This window comes from Protopterus annectens, chromosome 8.part0 (genome assembly GCF_019279795.1).
Source record: "Protopterus annectens isolate FY-2018-M chromosome 8.part0, PAN1.0, whole genome shotgun sequence".
NCBI lineage: Eukaryota > Metazoa > Chordata > Ceratodontiformes > Protopteridae > Protopterus > Protopterus annectens.
The window spans coordinates 506,290,238-506,315,346 of NC_056741.1; the positions used below are offsets into that span (position 1 = coordinate 506,290,238).

The 25,109-nt window shown below is 38.0% G+C and overlaps 1 protein-coding gene across 1 annotated transcript in view; it reads right to left on the minus strand.

Moving 5' to 3' along the window:
• Positions 1-1,220: 1,220 nt before the first annotated feature.
• LOC122808289 (melatonin receptor type 1C-like) overlaps positions 1,221-25,109 on the minus strand; it is a 160,089-nt gene continuing 136,200 nt past the window's right edge. Inside the window, exon 4 of the mRNA XM_044079253.1 lies at positions 1,221-2,005. Within this exon, the coding sequence (XP_043935188.1) occupies positions 1,221-2,005 (785 nt within the window). The remainder of the gene's footprint in view (positions 2,006-25,109) is intronic.

Here is a 25,109-nt window from a genome sequence, read left to right on the forward strand (position 1 = left end):
GTGTGTGTGTGTGTGTGTGTGTGTGTGTGTGTGTGTGTGTGTGTGTGTGTGTGTGTGTGTTTGTCTGTGTGTGTGTGTGTGTGTGTCAGCTACGCAGGCAGGGACATGAAGCAATGGTTGGGCAGAGAGGGTGCTGGAGGCTTTAACTTGCCTACTAGGCTGAGATCTAGACCCTATAGCTGTGCCAGTGGAGAGTCTTATCTGGGACCTGGAGAAAAAGGGAGAAACCAGCCCCAGACTGATGGTGATCTCTCTGTGCTCTTAAGGGAAATTGTACTTTACTGTGTGTGTATTTGTTATCCTTTTGCTATATGGACGCCCCTCTCTGGTATCAGTGGTGAGGATTGAGGCTCCTTGATTGCTGGGCCAGTGCACGGGTGTCAAAGCATCCCAGATGAAAACTAAACTAGGGAAACCTTTGCTATCAGCTAACAATGCCAGTCACTGCAGCATGTGCTGATAAAGTAAAAAACTTATCAACTAAATATATTGGTGGTATAGCAGAACAAAATGATAGCAGATACAAGAAGCATTGGTCTCCTCTGAAATGGCTCAGTGTTTTGTTCGTACTTAAGGTATATACTAAAATGGGCACTGTCTGAATCAATGACCCAGTATCTTTTGCATCTAGAAAGAACTGAAGAAGCTTATCAGGGCAGATAGTTGCATGTAGAATAAGCAGAAAAAATCCAGGAAAAATATATTTTAATTTAAATATGAGCAATACCACACATAATGATTAAACATACTTTTGAGTAGATTTTTATATTTTTATTTATGTTTTTTACATAATTATTGAAGAAATCTAAAGGAAAGCAGCAAAAGTATTTTATCACTAAAGAACTAAATACCTACACATATATATGTCTATATATAGATTTCCATAGAAATTACCCTATTAGACAGATGTACTGAATCTTGTTGATTTTGGTTAATGGGCAGCTTACTGTAACATGCTTTTTTTCACCAAATAAGTGAAAGAGTTACAGTTAGTCAAATGTTTGTTTCTTTTTGTTGCAGGTGTATTGTTGCTTTAGCAGTTAAAGGCTTTTACTAGCTTTAGGACATTTTCCTTGTCAGGATTATTAAGAAGTTTCAAACTACTTTCTTACAACAAATTTCCACTTTACTTCCTATTTTAAGTGTGTTTTAGAACATTTGTTCATCATTTTTAATGTAAAACATAATCAGCCTTGAGTAGTCTCCTTTCCTCTGCACATTCAGTTTATGGCTCTTATTATAAATGTCAACAGATGCCACAATATTTGTTTGTATTCTTGCCGAAAATTCTTATTGAAAACCCCATATACAATACCATTAAGGCAACTGTTGAAGCATGCACTAAAGAAACCAAGAACAAACAACCAGTCTGGGAAATTTGGTGCCTTTCCTGGAGGGCTGAAAACAGCAATCAAGCCAGGGATTGCGAATGGGGCCCAGCAAACTGCAAAAACCACAAATACTGCAAACATTGTCAAAAAGTTCCTCATATCTGATGGCTGGAGAGTTTGCTTGCTATCTCTCTTGATTCTGTATTTGACCTGTAATACAGTAATCCAGATACTTGCATAGCACAAGATTACAATACTTACTGGTAAAATGAAAAGACAGATTGTAATACCAGTAGTAAACACTTTGTTTACACTGGATATGAATGTACAGATGTAAACATGTGGATTATACTGTAAAGCTCCCAATAAGGGAAATGGTAAAACTAAACTAAAGCTGATTGCCCATGTAAGGAATATATAGCAGTAGGTGTTCCTCATGGTGAATATCTTGTCATATTTCATCCCATGGCAAATGCAGCAGCAGCGATTGATTGCTATCACCATGATGTTATAGAGAGAAGCATTGAAACTCAAACCTTGAATGAATGCTGAAATCTGGCATTGTAGTTCTCCAAATTGCCACTGGTTTTGTAAAATAGATGCAATAATCAACGGGTATGGATAAACAGCACCAAGGACATCTGCTGCAGAAAGACTGATGACAAACATATTACCTAAAAAAAAAAGAAAAAATGTACTATTTCTGCATAATACAGTCATTACTTTCCAAATGCATACTTTATCCAAATTAAGGTATTATGGGAGCTGGAGTCAGTCATGGCAAGCATTAGGTATAAGATAAAACCCTGGTTAAGTCATCAGTCTCTGCAAGGTGTACACGTGTAGGCATTGAGCATGAACACACACACACACACACACACACACACACACACACACACACACACACACACACACACACACACACACACACACACACGTACACATAAATACACACACACGCCAAAATTTAGAACAATTCATACACTACCACTTCCATGAGATATGAGACAAAACTGCAAAAGCACACGAATTGTGCTATGGACTCACATTGGAAGTGTAGACAATGTAAAATAAGCACCACTGATGGGAATCAGGCCAGATAAACAAGCTCTAAGAGGCAGCAGTGTTAAATGATTCATCAGTGTGTTACCTAGTTCTGTATAAGGTCCAGAAAGCAATACAATAAAATGAACAAGGCTAAGAATTGGTAATCCTCAGAAATAGTCTGTGTTATGGCTTTGCTTTGTATAATTTCAATAATCCAAACAAATGTTTCTTGCATTTAGTTCAACGTATTTAGTAGAACCACTGATTCTAGTATGCCATACCAAATCACTACAGAATGCATGATGTGATGGGCATTTGCAAGAGGTTTAAGTTTAAGATTGAGGTTGCTTATCTCAAAAATAAATTTCTAGAATTAACATGCCAGCACCATGGCATAGAGTGAAAGACCCCTTGTTACTGCCCAGGTGACCCTAGTTTACTTAATAGCTTGGGCATCTGAGGTGCAGGCTCATAGAATGTGTGATCCCATCCTGGTGATGGATGACATGTGCATGTGCACACAGTTTGATGCTGCTTCCTGGTGGAGGCTTGGAAGCCAGGCATGAGGTGCTTCTATCAAGGGGTGGGATGGTTTGCTGATATCAGCTCTGTGCCAAAGGGTGGAGTCTCTTCATTCCAGGGGAAAGTCAGGACACATGCACTGGGGAGGTGATTAAATTGGGATAGGCCATAAGAATACTCTCCCAAAAGTTCATAAGTAGCAGACCTCCATGCTGCCCTTAATTTCCACACTGGCCCCAGCTGGTATACAGAGTTATGTCCAATCAGCATGGAGTGGCCTAGTACTGGATGTGCTACACTGGGTAAATAAGGGGAGCAGAAAATGAATGTAACAACAGAAATATATTGTTATGGTTAATAACTAAAATGTGACATATCGTTTGTTGAATCACACTAAGTGACTTTTGTAATGTCATCTTATGCCAGGTTAAGAGTTATCACCTAAATGAATCATTTTGCTTTGTAATGTTATCATTAATTCATTTAGTAATGAGACTGCTTACCTTTAAACACCACTGTTGACTAGTTTTAAAGATGGAAAGTGTGAGTCAGCAAAGTGGTGCTAGCCCCTTTGATAAACAAGATTGCAAACACATTATAAAGTATTTTTACTGGATTATCGTGTCATGTTTTTCAGCATGCTCATGTTGCTTTTTACCAAAGTGCAATGCTTTCTTATGTAGTTTCCATACTAAAAGATTGGCTGATTTGTTTGTATTTGCAAAGTGGAAGGGAAAACTGTAACACTGTTATAATGGATCTCAAGATATAAAAGTTCTGTATTTTTTATCAATATAATTTTCAATATTTTCATCTGAAAGCTGATCATCAGTGAATTAAATTTGCTTCACACTACAATGAGAGATAAAACACACCTTGTACCAATCCCACATCTACTTTCCCAGTGGGAATGCTCTTGCTCCCAACCTACTTAACTACATTGAATATACCCATTTCCTCCTACTCCTGCTTACACCCTTGATTTCTCTCTCTCATTATCCAGGGTGGCCAAATGGTTAAGGTGTTTGCCTTACAAACACAAGATGCAGGGTTTGAGTCTCACAAGAGATAATTGGCTAGGCTTAAAATGGCTCGCAAGGGCAGTTAGCTTAGTACTAACCTATGAACCTATAACTCCCACTTCCCTGTTTATTACTACTGAATATGTAAGAATACTCTACACTCTCATATGTTGAACTCTCTTTATAAAATAACTTTAGTAGAATTTTGAATTTATGTATAATCCATTATAATCTGCCATCAGTTTTTTAACACTTACATTAATTGTAATTGTTGTGCGTTGCATTTGTATTTGCCTACTGTGACTTTAATAATGTTTAAGTATGTCTAATACCTACCTACCTAATTTTTAGTTAGTCAATTATTATTACTTTATACTACTTATCACATTGTATTTTTTTGTATTCAGGATACACATACACACATTTCATTATATATGATTCACTCTATATCTGGCTTTCAACCAGGAGCTGGTTGCCTTAAAATATTGTTTGCTCAATCAATCAATTATTGAATTCAATTATTGTATCCATTATTCAATTATTTGGTTGTGCAGTTAGTACTTAAGAGCTGTTTGAAAATGTGTTTGTGAAATCTGAAGAAGCATGCCTGTGTAGCATGTGAAAGCGCTTATTTTATCTCATTCTGTTTTACTTCGACATTAAATACTGGTTTTATAACATCGTGGTGGTTGTGTCCAGTTTTGGTTTTGATACTTTTCTCATTGGGAATTACAACCTTTAGATGGTAGCAGCACTTATTTTTCTTTATCTTGGTTCCTGTTTCTGTGCTGGCTACTTTCACACGATGGAAAGCACAGCTATAGAATTGGACTTTAATCCTGACAATGCCTCCAGGAGTTCAAGGTGGAACAACATTGTAAAAATGCAGAATAATCCCTTGCTGGGCTTAGAGCTACATCATTTATCAATGCCGACTACTGCAGGTACTGTGGATAATTTGAGAGAGTTTAATGACTTGCTTAGAGAGGTGGAGAATGATCTGTACAAATTGCAAAGGTTATTATGGCAGAGAAGGCATATGGAGGCATGCCTTCATTTTCGTATTGTACCCAGAGGCATGAGAATTTTATGCATGCCTACTTATGGTAATAATCATCCCAAACTGTTGAAGAGATGGCAGAAATTAAATCTAGAATTAATCTTTAATTATATAAAATTATTGATTGAATATTTCTCCCCTATTGAAGTGGAACTTACACAAAAAGTAGAGTCTCTGAATAGAGATTTACAACACCGCTTCAAGGGAGTGATGTTTGAGAAAAGAATTGACAGCATTTATACTCAGGTCACATTATATAGTGACAGGTTACAGCAAGTCAAATATCGTAAGCTGCAACGTGATTGCAAGGATTTTCTGCTTGGTCAGGTGTTTGTTTGGCTCAAATACAATCAACATTCAGGGCAAACATCGGACAATAATGATGTTCCCCAAACTTTAGATAAAGAAAAGGCATATGTCTATGAACTTTATATAACAACAGAAACAGTCTCAACTGCTGTTTGCAATGAGGAAAGTAAAGGCTCACACAGTATTGACGTGATTACATCATCAAAAGAGCAACGTGATGATGTTGCATCCTCTGCTCTTCCCTGTAACCAAGAGGCCCTAATGGAGTCGAGAGACAGTGAAGGACCAGGGGCAAGACCGAAGGTATCATCTAGGAAGCCGGAAGATTTTTTTCCATTACCGCTGAAGTTCCACGACAGAGAAAGGACAGATCATACAGTCGTGGTCGTCAGAAACGCAAGTTTTCAGGGGACAACTTCGGCGTAAGACGAAGGTTACAAAGTTGAACCAGCTGGTCTACAAATTTTCACGACTTGATCTTACTACTGCTGACTATTCCCTTTTAAATAAGGGACTGTCTTTTATTCCTTCTCAGGCAAGTAAACTCAGCGAACTTTTAGTCGATCTCAGACTTTTTGGTCTCTCAGTGGTATTAAAGTTAATGCACGCTAACAATAAGAATAATAACGATTGTTTGATAGATCGTTTTAAACGTAAAAGTTCTTTTTGTCCACAAATACCAACTAATGTTGAATGTTATATTAATCTATGTGAGAATGATTTCTATGCATATTTTTCAAAACAAGGACCTAGATGCATGTACTTTAATTTAAGCCAAGAAGAGAGAAGCTCTTTGAGTAACCTAACTTCTAATAATGACATAGTAATAAAACCTGCTGATAAAGGGGGAGGGATAGTGGTAATGGATGATGTAGATTATGACCATGCAATGTTGACTTTGCTATGTGATATTAATACTTATGTAGAGATAGGTTTTGGATCACTCATGAAAATCATTAACAAAGTATATGATGATATTTATGATCTATTGATGTGCAGGCAGGTCACCAAGAAGCTATATGATTTTTTTCTGGTTGAATTTCCCACAATACCATGTATTAAGGGCCTTCCCAAAATACATAAAGATGTTTTTCCCCTCCCCATGAGACCTATTGTAGCAGGTGAGGGCTGGGTGACTGAAAGGATATCACAATATCTAGAGAGCATACTAGGACCTATTGTTCGTAACATTCCGAGCATCTTAAAAGATAGCTACCAGCTAATCCATGATATATCAACCATCAAGGATAAATTTAAAGATACTTCTTACTTAATGGTAACTTTAGATGTAAGGAGCTTATTTACAGCAATCCCCAATGACTATGGCATAGAAGCAGTTAGGAGTATGCTATCAATAACAGAAGGGGTAATGAATGAACAAGAGTTATTGGTATGTACTTTATTCGATACCATCCTCAACAATAATGTGTTTATATATCGTGATAAACTTTATGCACAAAAGCAATGGGCACCCCCTGTGCCAACTCTTACGCGAATTTAGTGGTACATTATTGGGAGAGGGAGTTTTTATTTAGTAGCATATATTACCAACAAGTGCTAGTATATAAAAGATTTGTTGATGACATAGTACTATTTTGGAAAGGAACTGAGATGGATCTCTTAGAGTTTATCAGTTTCTTGGAGTCGACTACTGATTTTTTGAGATTTACCTCAGAAATCTCTGCAAGAGAAGTATGTTTTTTGGGTGTTAAAATAACCAGGATGATGGATGGTGGTTTCTCCATGAGTCTATATAGAAAACCTTGTTGGAGGAATACACTTTTATATTATAGTAGCATGCACCCTAGACATGTCTTTCCTAATGTGGTAAAAGGACAGTTTGTCAGAATATATAGGTTATGTAAAGAGAATTCTGACCTACAGAGACAGCTTGATGATCTACACACCCTGTTTTTAGACAGGGGATATAATGATTCTATGATAAATAAAGTTAGATGCTCCATTATGGATAATATAAATGAGAATACTAAAATCACCATGAATCATGCGAATAATAGATCAAGAGGTAGTTATGATATTATAACCCCGTTTATTACGAGATACACTAATGTCAACAGGAAAGTGGTGGACATAATAAGCAAACATTGGAGTGTACTCACCATAGATGCTAAAACGTTGAATATAGTGGGACATAAACCAAGATTCAACTATAGAAATAGTAAGAATTTAAAAAGACTATTATGTAAGGAACACACAAAAGATAGAATCAATAGATTAAGTATAAATAAAATGGGTACTTTTTGCTTTAGGAGATGTAACATGTGTAGATATATAACATTCAAACAACATTTTGTTCACCCTACCATGATGCTTGAATTTAAACCTAAGTTTTATGCTACATGCGATAGTAAGAATCTAATTTATTTAGCTACATGCACAAAATGTACAGGGTTTTATGTGGGCATGACAGCGAGGAGGTTAAAAGACAGAATATATAATCATATATACGATATCAGGAAAATGAACAACCAGAACGCGTTGGCCAGACATGTTAGTTTAAATGTAGGTCATACTTTTAGGTTCAGGGTGTTACAGATGATATTGCAGAATAAACGAGGGGGCAGTAACCTGAATCACTTAGAATCAGTTGAGCTTGAATGGATCTTTAGAATGAGAGCACATGTAGAACCAGGGCTCAACCAGTCTATTAGCATTAAACCAATACTGGATGCACATATTTAGATGTATTTTTGGATTCAACCACATATATATATATATATATATATATATATATATATATATATATATATATATATATTGTATTTTTGTACTACATACTATATATTATTATTAATATTCCCTCCATTAATGTTTTAAGAGGTAATGAATTATAAGCACTGGACATGCTTAAGGGCCCAAATTTATACCCTGGGTGTAGATGTACATTAGTAAACGCATTTTAGTAAATAGTGTTTTGATATATTTCATATATTTTTACATCAGATAGTGTAATATGATGTTGCAAATTGTCTTTTGTTTAAATTATTAATTTTTAGTTAGTCAATTATTATTACTTTATACTACTTATCACATTGTATTTTTTTGTATTCAGGATACACATACACACATTTCATTATATATGATTCACTCTATATCTGGCTTTCAACCAGGAGCTGGCTGCCTTAAAATATTGCTTGCTCAATCAATCAATTATTGAATTCAATTATTGTATCCATTATTCAATTATTTGGTTGTGCAGTTAGTACTTAAGAACTGTTTGAAAATGTGTTTGTGAAATCTGAAGAAACATGCCTGTGTAGCATGTGAAAGCGCTTATTTTATCTCATTCTGTTTTACTTCGACATTAAATACTGGTTTTATAACATTGTGGTGGTTGTGTCCAGTTTTGGTTTTGATACTTTTCTCATTGGGAATTACAACCTTTAGACGGTAGCAGCACTTATTTTTCTTTATTTTTCTTTATATTTTTTTATGTATAATCCCTTATAATCTGCCATCAGTTTTTTAACACTTACATTAATTGTAATTGTTGTGCATTGCATTTGTATTTGCTTACTGTGACTTTAATAATGTTTAAGTATGTCTAATACCTACTGTAATCTATATTGTCTGGAGCTTTTCTCCCCAGGACTCCATTGAAAATGGGTTCATTTTGGCCCAATGGACTATCCTGGTAAACCAACTGCAAATAAAATAAAAAAAATAAAAATAAAATATAAATTATAAAAAAATATTAACATTATGCAACAGTATAACATGTGTCTTGTAATTGCTGCAGTAAGGTGTTTAAATCAGCATTGGCCCAATGTAGCAAATTCATTTTATCAGCATTCAGTAGAGATAAATATTTTATAAAGAACAGCAACATAGTTGAGAAATAATCTGCATCTTAGCAAGAAGGATATGAAGCCCACATTATTGCCCAGCAATATAATGCATCAAAACAAACATTAAGCAGATAAGCTGTTTTCCACAGAGCAATAAGAAATGCAGTAAGTCTACCGCTATGTCATTATTAGAGAATGAGTAACAGGAAAATACGGGTAGGAGATAAGTCCAGACAGCAAATAGCAAATACAAACTGTTGTGAAAATAAATAAAATTTATTTAAGTGCTTTCCGTCAGCCTCCAATGCTGACTTCTTCAGAATACTGAAAGATTCAATGTTTTGCATAAACCTGTAAAGTAAGAAAAATGTTTCTAAAATACAAACGGGAATGGCACAAGATCTTAAGCAAATACTACACTGGCATCAAAAACAAAAATAAATAAATTAAATAAATAAATGAATAAAATTAAATAAATATATAAATACATACATATATAAACAAACAAATAAATAAATAATAAAAAAAATGTTGATAAGTAACTTTGTTGTTGTGAAAAAAAAATAATTCCAACATTAACTTACTACCTGAGTCTCTCTTGAATCCATGTAAAGAGAATGGAATTTGCAAATAACCAATCTCCAATTAGATGATGTTTTTGTCAAAAGAAAGACGTAGGCCCGGATTCATGAATGCCTGCCCATTGTGCTATGCTTGTGTGTAAGATGAGCAGCAATGAGCAGGGAATTTTGATTAAGGAAACATCTGGCCATGTTTTGGCTAACAGCAAAAGAAGCACTAGCAGCTGAGTATTCTTATGATCATATAAATCAGTCATGATGTATACTAATGAAGCAGAAAAGATAGTGATGCAATTTCAAAAAAATGCATGAAACCTGTGCCAACATGACAACACAATGTGGAATACAGCCACAGGAATCTTTTAAAGGATGTTAGGGTTTGCATTGACTATTGTAAACCTGTGTCTGCAATAGACTCTCATACAAGATGCTGCTGCTGCCATTCACTGCCTTCAAAGTCACAGGGCTTTTGACCATTGTTATCCTACCATGGGCTTCATGAACTAGAGACACTTCACTACAACAGTGTGGAAAGTGAAACCATACAAGCAATAGTAGACATCTGAGAACTCATTACTGTGAATATCAAGGTATATGTAGCTTTACAGATTCTAGCTACAAGGATTTTTTGGCAAACCTACAGGGGATACAGTGAGGGTGTGACAGGCCTCTACCTAAGAATTTCTCTACAACATCCTCAATGGAATGCTTCTACATGTTGGGAAGCATGTCTGGTGTCAACATACTCCAGAGAGATAGCTAGCACAGTGTAAACCTTTTATACCATAGTTAATTTTTCTGAGGCACTGGGGCCCATAGACTGCATCCAGATTTAAATAAAATCTATACCTGTGAACTAGGAAGGAGATATGTGAAGAAAAACAATATAACCCCATCAACACTTCGGTGGTCTATAATGTACGTGGAATCATCTATAATACGTGAGTGGAGGAGCCAGGCAGTTTCTGTAACTCCACATCTGGCACACCTGTAACCTATACCTAGGACTGCAAGGGGTGACTTGCCACAATGGTATCTAATAGGAGATCAATGATAAGCCCTAGAACCTTATAGCATAACTCCTATAAGAAACTCACACAACTCTGTTAAGCAAGATTGGAGCAAGACATATGTAGAAATTAGAAATATCATAGAGCATGTATTTGCTGCTCTAATTATGGTTCTGCTGTCTAGAAAAATCTATACATGTCCTTCAATATGATCTCCATTGCCAAAATACTGTTGGTGTTTGCCATCTTACATGTCGTTATACTTTTACATCATAGTGCCACATGACAAGGACAACTTTCCAGCACAACAGGTAGCAGTAGATAAAAGAGATGATGAACAAGAAGTAGGGGATGATAATGCCAAACAGAGGAGGTAACAGTATGCCATGGCACTAACTAAGAGGCAATGAATTGCAATACATTAAGCACTTAATTAACATAAGAGCTGAACAGATACACACAGTAACACTGATGCATAGAAACAAGACAGACTTTGTTTATTGTGTATCAGACAAAGACAACCACATGCTCAGGAGCAGACATGAATGTATTGTGATCAACCCATCATGAAGAAATACATAAATAGAACTAAGCATTAAGTGAAAATCAAAGATACTTATGCAGAATGTCATTAAATATAACTAATATATTTCTAACACAAGGTTATACTTATGGACCAACATACATAGTTTGCAGTCAGTGAGTAACATTATAGAAACAAAGCAGTCTAAATAATATCACATATGCATTCACCCCTCCTCTAAAGAAACGTATAAACTACAGGAAGAAGGAGATCAATGGCAGACGCAAGAATATACAGCAACTAAGCAGAAAAAAAACACCAAAAGCAGATAAACGTGGTCAATATAACAAAACCATATAAAAATCATTCAAGTCATTGATAGTCAAATGTTTAAGCACAGGCAATGAAAGCAGGATTGTCAATAGGAAGTAATGCAGGGGGTGTGTTGCAGGAACTGTAGCACACCTCTGCATTGTTAAAGTGCCATATGGCACTTTACAGTACAAGTGTGTTCTCAGACACACAGCCATACCTGTGAACCTCTTAGTGCCATACATCCAGACAAAGGGCAATAAAATGGGGAGACAAAGGTCCAAAAATAGGGATATATCTTAAGTACAGCTGTTATACACTTAGAACATTGATAGAGTAACAGTGTTTTAACATACATTTTCTGAAGGATTAGAAGTCTGAAACTCAAATGTATGCCATTATGTAGTGACTTCAATCCTAAGATCATCCCATTGAGTTGCAGAAAACCACAAATTTTATGAGGAACAAAACAAAAATATGAGCCAAACATCTGGACAGTCTGTGAAAATTGGGACATTTGAGAGGTATGCACACACCTCAACCCTCTTCCACCAAGTAATCTGGTAAAGCCATGAAATAAATGTGGGACAAAGGTCCCAAAATAGGGCAAATATAAAACATATTGCACATACAGACTTTGAAAGTTGATAGAATAACAGGTACTGCATTACCAAATATGAATCAGCATTAGTATTAAAATATGTAATTAAAGTGGTTGTATTATTTTTTTTCCTTTATAAGTGAAGTTTAAGCATAGCTGAGCGGGTTTGTGCATTACAGAGCTTTGCTTAGCATTGCTTAAACATCTTATAGGAGCTAAATACAAATGTATAGGTGAAATTCTTAATAAAGAGATAGTGTAGTGGTTAGAGTTCTGGCTTTGCATGCAGCAGTTCACAGTCTGAGTACTAAGACAGGCCCTTCATTTTTACATGGGAAAGCATTGTTATTTTTTTTCTTAAATGATGCAGTAATTGATATTTGCTAACCAGGGTAGTATAGCTGATCCAAAATTGAAGTGTCAGTGAATATAACATGTGAAATATCTCATGTAAACAAAAGTGGCCCATACTGTATAGTCACATCCCAAGGTATAATGTAATGAAAGCACATAGGGGACATCATGCAAAGTAAATTATATACACTTAATAATATGTCAGTAATGATTAATTCATTTGAATTTCTGAAATATTTTTTTAAAATGAAAACAGAGGAATGCTTAGCAGTGCTAAGCTCTGCTTAGCCGGTATGAGCATTGCTTAGAAGTCTCATTCTAAGCAGTATTCAGCCCAGATGAGCAGATTTGCACACAGCTAAGCACTGGTCAGCTTTTTCCCCTTTAAGCACTGCCCAATTCAGCTTAGCAGGATTGCACACTGCTGAGCTATGGTCAGCATTTTTAAAAATGGTCCAATGATGGAAAGGGTGGGAATATGGCCTTATTTAAAGAACACAGGTGGGAATGCAGCCAGAAACTGTTATAGTTTGATCTTTGCAGGAACTACACCTGGCATTGGAGAGGAAGTGGGCTTTTGGGTGCAGAGTTGGGTGTCTTGGAGTCCAGGATCATGGCTGGGCTTCTTGTAAAGACCATGACCATAGACTGCTGCAGGGCCAGTACCAGGGTTCACAGTACAAAGCAGAGGCCTGGGACTATCTGACACATGATCTCACCAGTGCTACTGGAATCCCCCAAACTGGTGAGCAGGTATGGCATCATTATGCCAACCTAAAGCATAGGAAGGGGGTGCTCTTGGTCCAATGGATCCAAGAAGCTCGAGATGGGGATGCCCCAGTGGTCAGTAAGTATCTCACCCATATTAGTACCAAAATCTAGCCTGAGTATATGAGAGACATGTATGCCTAATGTTTTTCACTACAGCTGCAGAACAGAGAGCTAGCAATCTTGAGGCCCATACTGCCATATTGGTGAAGTTGCAACCAGAGCCTGGCGAGTACAGATTTATCTTGCAGTATGTAATGTAATAGAGAAGAAGGAGTACACTGTTTACTGCCAGTAGGTATAGTGTGTTCTGAGTGTACTGAATAAATAAAAAGTTTGTCAGACCAATATTGATCTACAAGATATACAGTAGTACTGAATATAGAACATCAACTGTAAGAAAACACTGTGTCATGCTACTCAAATAAAGATTTATACCACAAACTGTTGTGTTTAATCCGATTTGTTGTTGAAGAAATTGAATGTGGAAAACAAGATATAAATGAAATATGAAATATGTCCTGCACTAACACCTGAACCTTGATTAGTAATGTGTAATGGATTACAGTGTGTCCCTTGCAGCATTGCTTGTGTTAACCTTTGCATTTCAGATAAATGTAGTCCCGAATATGGTTATGCTGATGCAGGCAAGTATGAGTGTAATAGGTGGAGACTGCAAACATATGATGTCCAAATGCATACAAGTTGGGTATGAAACCCAACAACCTGCTCTACTCTATACAGATCACACATATTCACATCTAGTAGGGGTTGAACATGTACACCTGCTTTCAAAGGATTGATACACAGTACAAGAACTGTCAGCCATGTATGTCAACTGTCACTACAGTCTTTGGTGGCACTCCACTCAGATTACAAAGTCAGACTGTCTAACCAAGTGAGTATTAGGCATAAATCAGTCAAGCAAGAAACAGCAGTTCCCAAGTAGCTCAGTGTGTTGAGACATAGCGATGTTCTTCACTTTGCACACACAGACCATGGTTTGAATCCAGGGAATAGAACTAAGATGTGTGATTATTTACAGACAAGCAATCCTGAATATGTTTACAAGTAGTCAGGTAGTGTTAACAAACATTTTCTCCACAGGTTTTGCAGGTAAAGAAATGATTGTAGTAGCTGAATGATATTTATAATAATACACTTTGTGTCCAAATGTTCCAGTGTCCAACCCTATGCCTACAAAAGACAGCAGGATAGGTACGTACACTATGTACTCTTCCCAATACATGTCTCTCAAGTGTCATGCTGACATGGCTAGTGATCACTGTTGCCAATAACCTAGGACACAGATATGATTCTTATAGGTTATAGGTTCATAGGTTTGTACTAGGCTATCTGCCCTAAGGCATTTATAAGCCTAGCCCAAATTTTTGTGGCTTCGCACTTATATGAAAAAATACTGTGCCCATTAGTTTGTTGTGCCTCTGTCCAGCAGTGACACAGAAATGATTCCCGGGGTAAACCTACGATCTCCCATCCACAGGTCTAGATTTCTCTTGAACAGAGTCAGCGAGGTGCTCTGCCTCACATGGACCGGGATTTTATTCCACAGCATAGAGTCTGTGAGTGATAAATCTATCCCTCCAGCACATCCTATTTATATCCATGCTAAGGTTTAAGTCGCTTGCTCTAGTGGTTTTGGTGGATTTGGATTTTTGAGGTGGAGCATGTCCATTAATTCGGGTTGGACATGGCCTTGTATGTCAGGCACATGTCACCTCTGAGCAGCGGCGACTGAATAGAGATGGAGTTTCTTCAATCTGGCAGCATATGACAGATTTTGAGTCCCTTATCCTTTTGGTGAGGAACTTTGGGGTCTCTCCAATTGCTGCAGATGTCGGTGAGATACATCCCATGGGGCATTGTACTCGATCATTGGTCTGATAAGTGAAGAGTACAGGGGAACAATGACCTCACTAGATCTGGATGTAAATCCTTCATGATCAGGTGGGCAATGTAGAAGGTCTTTCTAACCACTTTAGCAACGTGAGTGTCAAAGAAAGGCCACTGTCAACCTGGGTCCCCAGGTCCCTGATAACCTCTTCTGTGCATAGTGGATTGCCACCTATATGGTAGCTTGGGGTTACCTTGTTTTAAGTATGACTATACATTTTTCAGGCCATGGCTCTGGCACCAGCTATCTGTTTCCGTGAGTCCCTTCTGAAGGATATCCGTGTCCGATGCACTTTCCACTATGGCGCCCAGTTTGCAGTCGTCTGCAAACTTTGTCAGCCAAAGTCCTCCCATGTTTGTTGAAGAATGCCAGTGGCACACTCACAACATCAGTGCAAGCTACACCTTGTTAGTCATATATGTAACTCTGACATGTACGAGTCCCCTCCAGTCATGTATGCAGAATACTCACACTTTGTCCCATACCATTCCAGCTTGACAGTTTAACAGTTATGTATGTGCAACAGAAGCTATGGGTCACAGGTAGATGTAAAGTGAGGACATACCTGTAGCGTATTGAGCAGTACTGTTGTGAAAAATAGAAGCCTATACAGTTGTTAATATACTTTTCTTCTCAACCACACCCCTTATCTGCATCAGTAATTATTATCCATATACTACAGGTTTGTTGCTCTCAAAATCTAATGTTGAGACTTGTGTCCTATTATTGTTCATATATGTTTTCACATATTAGCATTCCTTGTTCAAATACCAGTGTTGGTTGTCTGTTGCCACGCATTTAACTGGCATGCTGTTAAAATTCGGACTGTTATTCCATGTATACATGTATTATTTTTGCTATGCAATTGTGTGAATGGCACTGTTCTTGGTTAATTGGAACACCCATGCATGCTGTTATAACTAATTTTGAAATGTTTTATTAATGACTAACCAATACATTTTGTAAAACCTTAACACTATAGCACATTTGGGAAGGCTGATTCCAGTGGATCCACTTGTCCCACCTCATCTGGCCATGACACCAGGCCCCAGCATGTGTGGGACCCTACCTGGAACTGCCCCCTCCACTGGTCCTGCACCACCCTCAGGTGGAACTTCCTCAGGGGGCGGGGCCCGTCCCACCTCGGGTGCAGAGAGGAACCGGTCACTCAAAAAAAGTTCAGGGGTATGCTGTGCAGTGTCATCTGCTCTGAGTTGGATGGACAGCTGAGCCAGATTGAGGGCAGACTAACACTAACTCAAGGGGCAACTTGCTCTTTTTGTTCAGCCCCCAGCACAGCCACCTTTGGAGCTGTGAAGGTGCAGTGTTGACTGCCCATGGGTGGGGATCTCAGTCCCACTGTATCCATTTCAGGGCTAATGGGCCTCTGATTCCCAACCACCCTCCTCGTCCAAGGTGTTTACCCACCTCATGTGTCATATACCATCTCTGTCTGTTGTCTTGTTTGTCTGCAAATACAACCTATCCTACCCAACCTATATCCCCAAATAAACCTACAGCCCTTCCCCAGCATCCCTCTCTCACCTTAAAAAAAGAAAAAAATGTCATTTGTCCTGCAAAAAAATCATTGCCCCATACATAGCTCTACATTTTTGCCCCCATGTACAGTGATGTAAATTAATCTACCCTCAAATTACTCTACAAATGTATGTTGTCAACTCCTCCCTGTGAGGTGTAGGGCTGTAAATTTCAAATTTCCCTCATCATTCAGAGCTGTTGCTGCAGAAGAAACTATATTTTACTTACTTCTACTTTTACTGGCAATTTTCCAGTTGTACAATTGTGAATAATTGATTTAGTTTTTCTAGTATATCTTTAAAATCTGGCAAGTGTTTATTTACTGTATTGCTCTCTTGCTTAGGTTTCTTAGCTATAAATCTTAGTTCATTCTGAAGTATGCTACTTTACTCCCTACCAAACCTTTCTGAATGCATTATTATATAATAACTGCCTGTTGTTGCCTTCATGCTTACCCTAGAATATCTGCTTTTCTCTTTTCCTAGTTGAACTCTACAGTTTCCTACAAAACGGTGTCTACGGGACTGCAATCAGTTTCTCTCAACATTTAAACAGAGTAGGTTGCACACACAAAAAACATTTGTTAAGCTTTCACTTACAGTGCTTTGTAATTAAGCAGGTCACCATATCGGTCAGCCATAGGGCTTTTTGTTTCTACTTGAGTGGTTGCCTCCTTCCCCTGTAACTGAAGTAAATTGACTCTTGCATTAAGAGCTGTAAAACTTACCTTATAGCTTTAGGACACCTTAGGAATCCTTGTAAACTGCAATAGCCCCACTAAATTCGCCCTCGCTACGCTCGGGCTCTCTTCGCCCCCCTCCCTGCCCCCAATTCCCTCCCGCCCCAGTAACTCTAAATTTATAGTACTATAGACACTCCCTCACTTTCTAGATCCTATCTGCTTTCATCTGGGATAATTCCACCCACCCCCATTCTACTACCTACATTTTAATAGCACCTATTACCTTTCATCTGGCATTCTCCCACCCCCCTTCCAGTACCTTTACCTTACCACTTTATCTTCTGGTGTTGCATCACCAGGTAAAACAGTTCCTTAACTCACTAGCTGAATCACAGATAATGATATACTCCTCTTTACTACCCCTCTTGTTCACACCATACCTCCTTACCTTGTACGAAAACCAGTTTCTCATGGGATTTCAGGTCCCAAAAGGCCATACTATCACCCCAGCTGTAAATCCTTCCACCTTCAACCATACTTACAGTACCAGATCCTATCCAAAATTTTGTTCAGTCTATCAACATCTCAACCCCAGGCACATTAGCTCTAGATCCAAACACTACCACAAACTAATAAACAAATTCCTGAAGTTCATCACCAAGTATAGACTCAACCTAATACTTGGTGGTGATATTCACCCGAACCCTGGCCCACTCACTTCAGATACATATACCCCCTCTACTTGCAATCTAAGCTACAAACCTGCAATTAATATGCCAACTAACTATTTCCTAGTCTGTCATTGCAATATTAGAAGCATTAATAACAAGGAACATGAATTGCATGCACTTCTGGATGTCCACTCCCCTGAGATTCTCTGTTTATCTGAAACCTGGTTAAAACCTAACACTAAAGACAATGAAGTGTTACCACCTGGGTACAACATACACAGGCTGGATCGTGCTTCGAGGAAGGGGGGTGGAGTAGCTGTACTCTATAAATCTGAGTTGAATGTCACCATAGATGTAATACAACCTCCTCAGATTAATAACTCAGAGATTCTTGCCACTAAATTGCAACTTAATAAAAATAAATGCATTAATATCATCTGTATGTACATTCCCGCAGGTAACAATATATCTACATTTGAAGATATCCTGCACTGGCTATCATGTCACTACCCCCAAGAAACCCTACTACTTGGAGACTTTAACATAGTCTGGGGCACCTGTTCCTCAGAATCCCCAACCACCCATATTAACCTGCATGCATTTACACAAATCATATCCACACCTACCAGGATAGGTAAACCCAACCAAAAAGAAAGTATACTTGACTGGGTACTCATAAACAGTCACCGCCAACTGTACACCTCTGGTACCCTCCTTAATGGCCTAAGCGATCACCTTCTCACATATGTAATTAAGCACAAAACCATTAATTCCCAACAACCCTTACTCAGAAAGGTTAGAAACAATAAAAACTTTGACCCTGCCAAATTCCAACAAGAACTAAACTCATGTAATTGGTCTATTCTAAAACACCTCCAATTAGAGGAAGCAGTAGCATACTTTAACAACAAATTCTTTGAGATCCTTGATTTGCATGCACCTGTTCATTCAAAGAGAACCAAGGCAAAAACTGCACCATGGCTTTCTATAGAGTCTAAACTCAAAATTACCCTTAGAAACAAAGCATGGGCTTTATGGCATTCTTCTAAAGACCCTCAAGATCACATTAAATACAAGCAATCCAGGAACGAAACCAAAAAATCAATTTTACAACACAAAAATCAATACTACTGTAATTTGCAGAGAGTAAATCAAAATAACCCACAGAAGTTTTGGGCAGGTTTAAATAATCTACTACATCCCGGACAAACTTCAGCCCCAATCCCTGCTGCTACTATTGATAAAACCCCTGAAGATGTTTCTGATAGTTTTAATCAATTCTTTACTGAGACAAATCAAGCCCTAGCTAGCCAACTACCTCCTAGCTCCCCTGGTCCTGAAAGTAGCACCCCTAGAAACCTACTCACGTTCAGCTTCCAACCAGTCGCCACTTCACTTATCCGTACCTTGATCAAAAAGTTAAAACCCACTATACTTTCTGCTGATCAACTCCCTGCCGAGTACCTACAAAAATCAGCTGATGCTATTGCTTATCCCTTCTCAATACTAATCAACTGAACCATAGTAAAAGCTAAAATTCCCACCATCTGGAAAATATCCTATGTAATTCCACTTCACAAAGGAGGCAGCTCTACTGAATTCTCCAATTATAGGCCAATAGCTATACTCTCTCCACTTGCAAAGATTATGGAAAAATGTATTCATAGACAACTCATGTACCAACTAATCCAAAATTGCTATGGCAGACACTCAGCATGGCTTCCGTCCTCATCTCAGCACTACTTCAGCCTTCCTAGCATTTACTAACACCATAAACCATAATCACAACAATGATTATATATCCTCAGCCCTCTTTTTGGATCTTTCCAAGGCATTCAATATGGTTGATCACCAACTTTTAATCCACACACTGCAAACATTCTGTCTAGATACTGGAGCCATCTAATGGTTTCAATCCTACCTGAATGGTCGACAGCAGGCTGTCCTCTGGCAGAACAAACTCTCTAACCTTCTACCTAACACACTTGGAGTACCTCAAGGCTCTATACTAGAGCCCTTGCTGTTCTCCATCTTCATTAACGACCTTTATACTGTCATCCCAAAAGTCAGCTGTATCCAATATGCTGATGACTCTACTCTGATTTGCTCAGCCACATCTCCAGTAGAGTTATGGTCAGCTACCCAGACCACCTTTAATACAATAGAAAACTGGCTTTCTGAACATCGTCTGATCCTAAATCCCAAAAAAAATAAAATGCTGTTATTTTCACCAACACGTAGGTCTACTGCTTTCACCTTTACCATAAAATCAAATGATGGCACAATAATCTCCCTGACCCATCTACAAAACTTTTAGGTGTCATCATAGACAATAATCTAAAATTTGACCTACATGTTAACCAAACTATCAAAACCATCAATAAAAAACTAGGGTCACTTTACAGAATAAAAGCCTTCCTAACCCCTCCAGCTAAAATTGCCATAGCTCGCTCTCACCTTCCTTCAACCCTTCTGTATGCATCCCCTCTACTCTCAAATTTAAACAAGACTGTCCTTAACAAACTCTCAATTTGCTACAACCACATTGCCAGGTTTGCCACTGGGCTGCCTTTTAGGACACATCATTGCATCAATCTAAATCAGCTTGGGTTGCTTGAACTACCCAGCCTAATCCAGTATAACCAACTGATTATGGCCTATAAAATCCTCTATAATCCGGACAATACTCCTGCACTTAAAAATATTATTACCCCCGATAACAGTCCTAGACCACTTAGATCCTCTAACAAACTACTAATTCAGACTAGCAAAATTAATTTCAAAGCCGGTGATTATCTCTTTGCAAACTCTGTAAGTAGATCCTGGAACTATCTTCCAGCTGATATTACCTTACTTTCCACCTTAGGTCAATTTAAAACTAGTCTCAAACAACATTTGTCACTTAATTGGCTATGTCAACGTATCAAGCCTAGCTAACTCTCTCTAGAATGCGTAAAAATCTGTTAACCAGTTTACTGTGTAATTTAATTTAATCCTGACTTGTGCTCAGGATTAACTGTAACCTGTGGAACTTGTTTAACTTGCTTACTTATGTAATCTCTGTAAATAGTCTGTTTGTAATATGTAATGCTGGTATTATGTAATGCTGTATCTGCTAACCCTTTGAGCTTTTCTCCCCGGGCCTCCACTGCAAATGGACATGCATCCAGTCGGACTATCCCAGTCAACAAATGTAAAATAAAAAATAAATAAAAAATAAATGGTTCTTTCCTACACCCATCTTGCACCTCTCTAGCTGCTTTTCTTAATATTTTACCCCCAGCTTACCCACATTTCACCACTTTCCTATCACCCTTTCATTTCTTTTTGAAATTAACATGGGTTTAAGCAGGAATAAGCAGCACTAAGCAAAGCCAAGCAGGACTAAGGGCCTTTGGCATCACTTAGTGTCGAGCAAATCCACTTAAAACTGCTTTAATCACTCCATCTCAATCAGCATCTGTTCTGCCCAGCAACAAAACATCCTGCACTGGCAGGTCTTGAACCCATGACCCTGTGTACTACATCCAGAGCAAAGTACTGCTACACCATCTGAGCTGTAAGAACTGGTAATGCTTTTAAAAACATATCATGCATTACAGTCATTTAACATAAGGGAAAATATACGCATCCCTAGTAAGTTTTAAACCCAGGACCCTGTGCACTCCAGTCACAGCAAATACCAATACTCCATATGAGCGGTGAGACTTAGTGATGCTTCAGAAAAATATCATGCAGGATGGTCATCCAACATTATGGAAAAAATTGTGGAATTAGTAATGTTATACACACACATATACACATATATATATATATATATATATATATATATATATATATATATATATATATATATATATATATATATATATACACACACACACACACACACACACACACACACACACACACACACACACACACACACACACACACACACACACACACACACACACACACACACACACAACAGATCCTGGGAAAAAGCCTGACAAAGGGTGAAATAGGGGGGACAAAATGCCCAGAAATAGGGACATATTTTAGTATTGCTTTTATAAGATTAGAAAGTTTGCGAAGTAACAGTTTGTTTTTTCGTTTTACTAAAAAATGTTTCACCATTAATGATTCACCTATAATCATCCCAGATTCCTAGAGACATCATCCTCACATATTTGAGAAATCCTCAGAACAGTTATGGGAACAATCATGATACATTCCAAAAAATCTGGGATAGTGGAGAAATCTGGATAGTGGAGGTTGTAATGGTGCAGAAATGTAAACATTTGAGAAAAAACACTGAATTGCCAAGCATTTCACCCAGCACCTCTACAGTCGCAGTCCAACAACAATACACTTACACAAATGTTGCTGATTGAAATTGCTATATATTTCGCTATCCAGGGAAGTAAGGAGAAACTGTAGAGAACTGAAGAGAGATTTGGCTACCCAGAACCATTTGCACTACAGTTAAAGCAACATATCAGTAAGCCAACTGACCTCTGCATTATAATGACTGTTTTAACAAACATATCCTGATTGTCAGTCACACACTACTCCTATATATACTGCCCCAAGTCACAGTGTACTTGGAATCCTGAGGTTTTAAGGGACATGTCTCAGTCTGCCCCTAGAAACATATACAGCTGATAGATGACAACCAACTGCAGCAGCATGCACAGTCAGCTAGAAAAGTATCTATGACACTCACATCTGCCCCTCTCCCTACTCAGCCCAACAAACATTTACACACTACACTGCTACATAATCTTGAAAGCCTGTTAACAATGGTCAGACATACATAACTCTCAACTGTACAGATTTCCACAGAATGTCCAGGGATTGGGCCCATATTTTTGTCCTCTTCCTCATAACATTCCTGAGATTCTACTAAATCACTGGGATGATTTCAGAAGTGAAGTCACTAAATAGTGATATGCCACACCTCTCAACCTCTTAGTGGAAGAAATCTCGACAAATCCTGACATACTTGGGAGACAGAAGCCCAAAAATAGGGACATATTATAAATATTGGTGCTATAAACTGAAAAAGTTGCTGGAGTGACAGGGTTTGTTTTAACATAAATTTTCTGAAGGATATGAAGTCTGAAACACAAATGGGTGGTATTATTTACTGATCTCAACTCTCACATCTTACTAGGGGTTACCCCCCCCAAAAAAAAACAAATGTATGAGGAAAAGACTAAACATAAGAGGCAAATCTCTGGACATTCTGCAAAAATCTGGACAGTTGAAAGGTATGTCATATACATATCAGTGTCAGACTTCAAATTGTGCAGAAAATGTGTGACCAGACAAATCCTGTTAATCTAGCAAATTTCTAACTGCATAACAGCAATACTTACAATCTGTCTCTAATTCTGGAACTTTGCCCCCCATTTTGTTGGGCTTTCTTCACATTTCTTGTGCTAAGATGTTGTCAAGTATGCAGCCACTACATGCAAAACTGTGGACATAGCACATCAGTCCAAATAGTGGACAGTATTTCCAGCTGCCCTCTGTGATGCTGTAGCTCCCACACCACCATAATGTCTTCCTCACAGGCAAGGAAAAGGGGCAAGGCCCACATGAAGGACTTAAATGTAGCACTGTGTTGCCATGCCATTGACTAATGGAAAGACAACACAGCTGTTCTGAATTTAATTAGCAAGTGGGGGACACCAATTGGTGAACAGGCGATCACCTGCTCATGAATATTACTTAGAAAAGGCAAGCTGCTGCATATGGAAAACAGGTCTGAATTGTTCTATGCAAAGACAGACTGTGAGTATAGGAAGCAAGACTTCTGGATTACTCTGAAAAAGCACTACACCAGTATAACAGGTATAGCAAACAATAAAACATGTAATAGAATGCAGATGGGGGATGCATTCATGGGAAATAGAAAATTAAACAATAGGTCTAAACAACACTTGCTGGAATGACATATTGCTGTCCAGCACCTACAGCCATCCCTGCTGGCTCTGTCTGCAGTGACATAGATCACAGCTCTGGCCCCTGAGTTACCCCAGCAAAGTTCAGCTCACACATAGCTACTACTGGAGTCTCTGTTTTACAATATTGACTGTAACACTGCCAGGCCAGCTACCTGGGATGTTATAAATATCTATATGTCATTTGTGAAAACTACTATGATACATATGCTTGTCGTACAAATGTAAGAGACTTATACAGGGTATAGCCATAGTAAACAACTGGCAAAAATGTGTGTTGAACTATATGTCATATACTGAGCTCATGCCTTTCAACTGTCCAGAGTTTTGCAGACTGATAACATGTTTGCTTCATATTTGTAGCCATTTTTCCATACAGTTGTGTTTTGTCTGGCAAATCATTGAAGACTGAAGCCATAACATAATAGCATACATTTGAATGTCAGATGTCACATCCTTAGGATTATTCCTGTGAATGCAAAACCTACTTCGCTATAAACTGTCTAAGTGTATTACTGTAATATTTATAAAGTATCACTATTTTGGGGCCTTTGCCCCCATTTATGTGTGCCTTTGTCCAGATGGCTTGCTCTAACAGGTTGAAAGGTATGACTGATCTGCAATAGTGGAAACACAGTGTGCCATACTGACAAAAAACAGAAATGTATATCAAGTATTATTTGTGTACATGTATGTATTATTAGTAGCAGCTGGAAGCCTCAAACATACAGACAAGAGTTGCAAAATGTCAGATAAATAAGCTGTACTTCAAATAAATCTCCACAGTTCCAATTGTAATAAATCCAATACACACTATGAATGACAATAAAACACTCAATATTTACTAAAACAAAAAACAACTGGTAAGCACTTTCATTCACAAAAAAACTTCATCAGACCTGGTTGTCACACATACAAAATTCACATTTATAGTTTGCTCAAGTCACATGACCCAAAACATTAGCAGTGTTTTAACCCTTTCTTACATAACACTGCTTTAAAGTTTTCAATATCATTCATACCTGGATCTGCACCTGTGTTTAGCCTCACTTGCCAAGCATATTCTTTCCAGTTTAAATCCACTTCTGCATCCCATCTCTTG